The following is a 7,446-nucleotide window of genomic DNA, read 5'->3' on the forward strand; positions in this document are numbered from 1 at the left end:
CAATCAATTGAATTTACCATAAGTGAAGTTGTAGAAATCAATTTGTAGAAACCTCTCAAGGATGATCAATGGAAACAGGATGCACCTGAGCTCAAATTCGAATCTCATAGCAAAGGGTTTGAATACTTACGTAAATAAGGTATTTCTGTTTTTGTTTTTTTAATACATTTGCAGACATTTCTATAAACCTGTTTTTGCATTGTCATTATGGGGTATTGTGTGTAGATTGCTGAGAATTTGTATGTATTTAGTCCATTTTAGAATAACGTCTATAACGTAACAAAATGTGGAAAAAGTCAAGGGGTCTGAATTCTTTCCGAAGGCACTGTAACTCTATTACCATAACGACTTATTAATTGCACACTTTACATATCTTAACTTGCGTTCCAATGCAGCTTAGTTTATTCAACATTATGAAAGGATATGTTCAGTCTTCTGGTTTGGCAACAGTGGAGTAGATAACAGAATGGTCCACCTCTAAACTTTCTTCCAGCCTGCAAAAAGCAAATAGAGTTTTTGTATGAGTATATTCAAACATTTCAAATAAACAGACTTCCAGAAATAGGTTATATGGAAAAGGACTGAACTGATAGTGAGTTCACTCTTACCTGGCAGTAGGACTGGGGAGGGGGAAATGGATGCTGGCGTACTGGAGGTTGTCTGTCACGTTGGCCTTTATGGCTTTCACTGTGGAGTATACAACATCATCCTCTTTATGGCATCGGGAGAATTGGGCCTCGTCGATGGAGCTGCGGAACTGCTGGAAGTCAAAGGTAGCGTACTGAGGTTCAGGAGGGTTCTGCAGAGCTGGTGGCTCGACCACAGAGTACAGAGAACTGTCTTGGTGGTGGATGTGAGAGGGAGGCAGTTGAATGTTGGCATAGAGGGCATTTTCCTGTTCCTCTGTTCTAGTTTCCTGTGTGGCTGGGTCATTACTGGTCCTTTTTCTGGATAAGACTGAGTTTTGATCGTCCTGAAAGATGCAATCAGTCAAAAAAATACCAAACGTTTGAAATATTGACTCCTCAACATACCTTCATCTTTTGGTTAAACTAAGTATCATGTTACTGGGGAAGAATGGAAGCTGGTGCTTGAATGTTGTTCAAATACCATGAACTCTTACTGTGTTCAAACCTTCATACAACACTATTGCACTGAAATGCTATTGGTATTGTGAATTAGAGTGTATATGCTGTGTTCCACTCACCTCTATGTCCACAACAGTCCTTTGACATAATTTGAACGGGATCTTCCTGTCAAAGAAACCACATTTCTTTGGTGGGACAAATAGGTACCACAAGGCCATCATACTTATGCATTATGATGTTTCTAGACTTACCACATCCATAAGAACACAAGAAGTACGATCACCATGAAAACTGTGGCCGCGGAACCAATGTAAACTGCTATTTGGAAAGTATTTGTAGCTGAAAATGACGCAGGGTACAGTACATGAAAAAAATACATTCAAGGGAATTCCCATTTAGAACATATTGATTCAGGAGAACAGGACATTTCCCTCTACACTCACCATGATTGGCACTCTGTATGGTCAGAGACACCACGGTAGACTTGTGAGCCCCTTCTCTGTTCCTGGCCTCACAGAAGTACTGTCCACTGTCAGAGGAGGTTAGAGAGGTCAATCTCAACACCTCTCCTGACCCTGTCTGTGAGGTGTCTGTTCCATCCTTCTTAAACCAGGTGTAGTTCTCCACTGCTGGGTTGGCGTGGCTGCTGCAGGTCAGGTTCACAGAACTTCCCTCTAACAGTGGGACAGAGAGACTGATTGATACCAAGGTGTTCCTTGGGGGATCTAAAGTAAGCAGAAAAAAAATGAAAAATTTAGCTTTTGATATCTGCTCCATATTTAGTAACGATTAATCAAAACACAAACAGTCCTGGCCAACAGGGTTGGTGTCAAGTTCATCTACATTCATGACAGGTGAGACAGATTGCATTGCTTTCCTATGGTACATTCCATGTCCAATTCAACTGAAAGGAATTTAATTGTGATTTACCCCAACTCTGCAGATCTGTTATGCTTACATTGTAGTGAGAAACTGTTGCAATATCTTGGATATTACACTCCAAGATACTGCAAACACACAGTTTTAACAACCTGCTTCCCTATAAAGAAAGCAAACACAACTTTGCACATAAAACTGACATCCTCACATAGCATGTACAGTTAACTTACACAGAACATCAAGAAACAGGAGTGATGAGTTGTGGGCTCCATGTTTGTTCTGTGCCTTACAGTAATACCTCCCTGAGTTATCAGGAGAGATCTTCTCAAGTATCAACTGAGTCCCTGACTGGATAGGGCTTTTCCCATTGACTCTGTACCAGGTGTAGCTCACTGCTGGGTTAGCATGGCTGCTACAGGTCAGGTTCACAAAGCTTCCCTCTACCACTGGACCAGAGGGACTGACTGAAACAGAGGTGTCCTCAGGAGGGTCTGCAAGTGGAAACAAATAGCTGCGAGTACATCAGTGGAAAACAGCCTTTTTTCTTTCACACAGCCTCAGCAAGGCATACACTGCATCCAAAAGGTGCTGGAATCACAAAGTGACTCGTTGGCCTTCTGTTCGTTAGCACCGAATTAAACTGCCAATACTCACATTGAACATTGAGGGTAGTTAGATTAGATCTGACTGTGTTGATACTGTTGCTGGCATTACAGTAGTACCATCCACTGTCCCCTGGCTGGATGTTAGAAAAGGTGTGAGTCTGCCACCCAGCCACAGTGGTGAAGCCCTGTCCACTCTCCTTATACAGGAGGTAGTCCAACACGGGGGGGTTTGCACTGCAGCTGCAGTTGAGAGTGACTGAGTTACCCTTAGTAACATCTCCAGATGGACGGACCGACAATGTGACATTCTTTGGAGCATCTGAAGGAGAGGGAGTAAGGTTACAAGTGTTTATATGATGCTGAACATATTTCTCTGTATAGAACCACAACACTACTACAGTACCTCTCACCACACATTTGGAGGTCTGTGCACTTCACAAAACCAAAAGACTGATCTTTCATCCCAATTGGTGGTTCCAGTAAATATAATGGGTCAGAATATATTTTTTAACGTTCTCAGAACAGTTTAGCATCTTGTTAGTAGCCATCATTGTGTAATAACACAATGCTCTCACCATACCCTACCAGCATGAACATCATCCTCAAACTGCTCAACTTCCTCTTCAAGTAATCACAATGCAAACACACAGCCATGGTCAGGAAATAGACATTGCCTTGTGTCACAGCAAATTTGTTATCAAGCACATTGACATTCATCAAACGATCAAGGGATGTTGTATGTGAAAACACTATGCTATCTACAGTTGAAGCCAGAAGTTGACATGCACTTAGGTTGGAGTCATTATTAAAACTCGTTTTCAACCACTCAACAAATTTCTTGTTAAGGTGTATGTAAACCTCCTACTTCAACTGTACATCCGTCTTTCAAAATTCATCCTATTATTTTATCAGAAATAAACCTTATCTTTTAGCTTTCTTATGAATATAATGAAATGAAATTAACACCATTCAGAGGCAGCACATCCTTGATGCAGAGCTTTGAATGTACAGTGCATTCGGAAAGTACTCAGACCCCTTGACTTTTTCCACGTTGTTATGTTACAGCCTTAAGCTAAAATGCATACAATGATATAATGTGCTCATGTTAATTAGATGAGGTATTAACTCACATTGGACATCAAGAGACACTGGAGCAGAGGAGAGATTATATTGACCTTGAACAGCACATCGGTATCTACCAGAATCCTCACTATTTGCCTGAAACTCTGTTTTTGATACTGATTGTCCATCCCTGAACCAGACAATAGTGGGAGGGTCACTCAGTGTACAGGTTGTACTACATGTTAGTGTCACCTTCTCTCCCTCTCTCACAGTGGCAGGGTTCACTTCAGCTGTCAGCCCTTGTAGAGAGGAGAAAAACAATAAATACTGAAAATGTTTTGTAGAGTCATGAGAGTGGGCTTTACTTCTGGTATCAAAATTACCTGTCAGAGTTAGTGAAACTGATGTTGTACTGCTCCATGCATTATTAGTTGTCTTAAATCTGAAGAAATAGGAATTTGTATCACTACTTATTAGGTTATTCATTCTCAAGGTGCAGTTGTGTTTTTCATTTCCAAGGTATTCTACACGGTCTCTGTATTGCTGGGCCTCAAAGAAATTTGTGTCATCATTTTGAGTCCTGAACTTCCAGAAGGTATTTGTTACAGTCTGGTCTGCGGGGTAGTCATAACTGCATCCAAACACCACTGATGACCCTTTTAAGGCACATGGACCTGCATTGTTGAAAGTCACCATCCAATCTCTCCCACAATCACCTTTACAAAACAACAACAACAAAAGAAGATGTTATCACATGTATCTACAACACTGATAGATACAGTGCCAATTTGCCATTTAAAGGTATAGGAAAATATAGCATCCCTATGTGTGGCCTTCCTTCAGATATGTTAATCAGTCACTTCTGTATTTTGTTCATTAGAAGAGAGTTGCTCTGTAATCTCAGATCAGATTTTCCTCCCCTTTGAGGCTTATAATTTGACACGGTTGGGTAGGTTACTTTCTAAATAGAATCTGGTACAGTTATTTGTTACCTGTGTCAAAATGTTATCAGTTACATAACCTTTGGATTACCAAAACTCAGTAACATAATCTGACTACTTTTGAATGACTTTCCCCTTGTTTTCCCCTTGTCCCCATAGTGGTCCCTGACTTGTGGTCATACTCGTTCAGGTGGAACAAATGTAAAGTTCTGCATTATTTCGATGCTGAATTGAATGTCATTAGAAAACAGAAAGATGTCACAATGTTGTTTTTTCCGCAAAAATCCTTTCTGAATTTAAAAGTAATCCATTCTTTTTTTTAAACTATCTGTAATATTATTACAATATTTTAGCTGGTAACGTAACTGATAACATAAAAACATGTGTCAGATTACATGTAACTGATTAAATGTGATCATTGTTCTGTTAATGTAATCAGTTACCCCCCAACCCTGTCATTTGAGAAATATACAGTAGGGTTAGGGTTAACCCTAACCCTAACCCTAATCCTAACCCAGTCAAAAGTTTGGACACACCTACTCATTCAAGGGTTTCTCTTTATTTGTACTATTTTCTACATTGTAGAATAATAGTGAAGACATCAAAATGATTAAAAACACATATGGAATCCTGTAATAACCCAAAATGTTTTAAAACAAATATATTTTAGATTCTTCAAAGTAGCCACCCTTTGCCTTGATGACAGCTTTGCACACTCTTGGCATTCCATCAAAAAGCTTTATGAGGAATGCAGTCTTGAAGGAGTTCCCACATGCTGAGCACTTGTTGGCTGCTTTTCCTTCACTCTGCAGTCCAACTCATCTCAAACCATCTCAATTGGTTTGAGGTCGGGTTATTGTGGCAGCCAGGTCATCTGATGCAGCACTCCGTCACTCTCCTTCGTCAAATAGCCCTTACACAGCTTGTTTTGGTCATTGTCCAGTTGAAAAACAAATGATAGACCAACTATGTGTGAACCAGATGGGATGGCGTATCGCTGCAGAAAGCTGTGTTAGACTTGCTAGTTAAGTGTGCCTTGAATTCTAAATAAATCACTGACAGTGTCAAGAGCAAAGCACCCCCACACCTCCTCATCCATGCTTTACAATGGGAACCACACATGCAGAGATTATCCGTTCACCTACTCTGCGTCTCACAAAGACATGGCGGTTGGAACCAACATTTTCAAATTTGGACTCATCAGACCAAAGGACAGATTTCCACCAGTCTGATGTCCATTGCTCGTGTTTCTTGGCACAAGCAAGTCTCTTTTTCTTATTGGTGTCCTTAAGTAGTGGTTTCTTTTCAGCAATTTGACCATGAAGGCCTGATTCACGTAGTCTCCTCAGAACAGTTGATGTTGAGATGTCTGTTACTTGACCTCTGTGAAGCATTTATTCGGGCTTCAATCTGAGGTGCAGTTAACTGTAATGAATTTATCTTATGCAGCAGAGGTAACTCTGGGTCTTCCTTTCCTGTGGCAGTCCTCATGAGAACCAGTTTCGTCATAGTGCTTGATGATTTTTGCAACTGCACTTGAAGAAACTTTCAAAGTTCTTGAAATTGTCCATATTGACTATTTCATTTTTGTCCGTAATGATGGACTGTCGTTTCTCTTTGCTTATTTGATTTGTTCTCGCCATAATATGGACTTGATATTTTACCAAATAGGGATATTGTCTGGATACACCCTACATTGTCACAACACAACTGATTGAATCAAACGCACGAAGGAAAGAAATTCTACAAATTAACAAGGCACACCAGTTCATTAAAATGCATTCCAGGTGACTACTTCATGAAGCTGGTTGAGAGAATGCAAGAGTTTGCAAAGCTGTCATCAAGGCAAAGAAAGGGTGGCTACTTTGAAGAATCTCAAATATAAAATATATTTTGATTTGTTTAACACTTTTTGGTTACTACATGAATCCATATGTGTTATAGTAAAAATAAAGAAAAACCCTTGAATGAGTAGGTGTGTCCTAACATTTGACTGGTACTGTACATTTCACTATCAAGGTAACACAATAATGACAATATAACAAATCCCCTCTTCCCTCTGCAGTATTTCCCTATTTATCTCCTATGAGCAATACCTAGTAGTAGTACATATTTCATATCTCAATTATTAATCATAAGTCAGTGTTGACATCCACATTATGATAGAGCATCAAAGCAAAAATATGGTTACCTGGCGACGTGAGAGTAATCACCATTATCACACTGGTTGTTTCAAAGAGCCACATTGCAGCAACTGCAACACTTCAATAAAAAACACCACAGGGTTCTATTGGGGAGGGAATTGCTTAACTTAATAGCAAAGTCAATCATGAAACAAGCTCCAACAGCGTTTTCACTTAAAACGGGTGTAATATTTATCTGTCTCGGAAGAGTTCTCACAACTCTAGATCATGTAGTCATTCTGTCTTTAAATTCTCACTAAACAGATAGATTGAACATCACTGTGCACCAATGTTGCACCAATTAAGGAAAGAAAACATGAAACTCTACAGAGACAAACAACACTACTCACCCTCCTGCAGAATGCGTCCAGAGAGACTGATCAGCAAATGACCATGCAAATAAATACCATGGAGAGGTGTGATAATAACCATGTCACAACCACAATGCAGAAGTTGGGCTGAGAATGTCTTGTCTGTTGAGCCTTTTGGTGCTATTTCCCTTCCTGTTACCATACAATTGATATATTATATTGCATTTAATTAAGGGGGTTACAGTAACATGTTTCATTTATTTCATTTAACCTTTCTGTAACTAGGCAAGTCAGTTAACAACAGTCTAACCCAAACTGCTTAACTTCCCCTAAAGGTAACCACAATGCAAACACACAGTCACCCTCAGCAAATAGAC

The 7,446-nt window shown here is 39.8% G+C and overlaps 1 protein-coding gene across 1 annotated transcript; it reads right to left on the reverse strand.

Moving 5' to 3' along the window:
- Positions 1 to 210: 210 nt before the first annotated feature.
- LOC123997152 (B-cell receptor CD22-like) lies at positions 211 to 7,147 on the reverse strand. The gene is made up of 11 exons (XM_046301246.1): positions 7,109 to 7,147; positions 6,767 to 6,837; positions 4,018 to 4,350; positions 3,703 to 3,933; positions 2,622 to 2,891; positions 2,198 to 2,458; positions 1,532 to 1,813; positions 1,340 to 1,427; positions 1,208 to 1,253; positions 609 to 973; positions 211 to 494 (listed from the first exon to the last, which is right to left on the reverse strand). The coding sequence occupies exons 2-11, from the start codon at positions 6,819 to 6,821 to the stop codon at positions 428 to 430; spliced, it is 1,998 nt and encodes a 665-aa protein (XP_046157202.1). The 5' UTR covers positions 6,822 to 6,837; positions 7,109 to 7,147; the 3' UTR covers positions 211 to 427.
- Positions 7,148 to 7,446: the final 299 nt, after the last annotated feature.

Source organism: Oncorhynchus gorbuscha, linkage group LG15 (genome assembly GCF_021184085.1).
Source record: "Oncorhynchus gorbuscha isolate QuinsamMale2020 ecotype Even-year linkage group LG15, OgorEven_v1.0, whole genome shotgun sequence".
Taxonomy (NCBI): domain Eukaryota; kingdom Metazoa; phylum Chordata; class Actinopteri; order Salmoniformes; family Salmonidae; genus Oncorhynchus; species Oncorhynchus gorbuscha.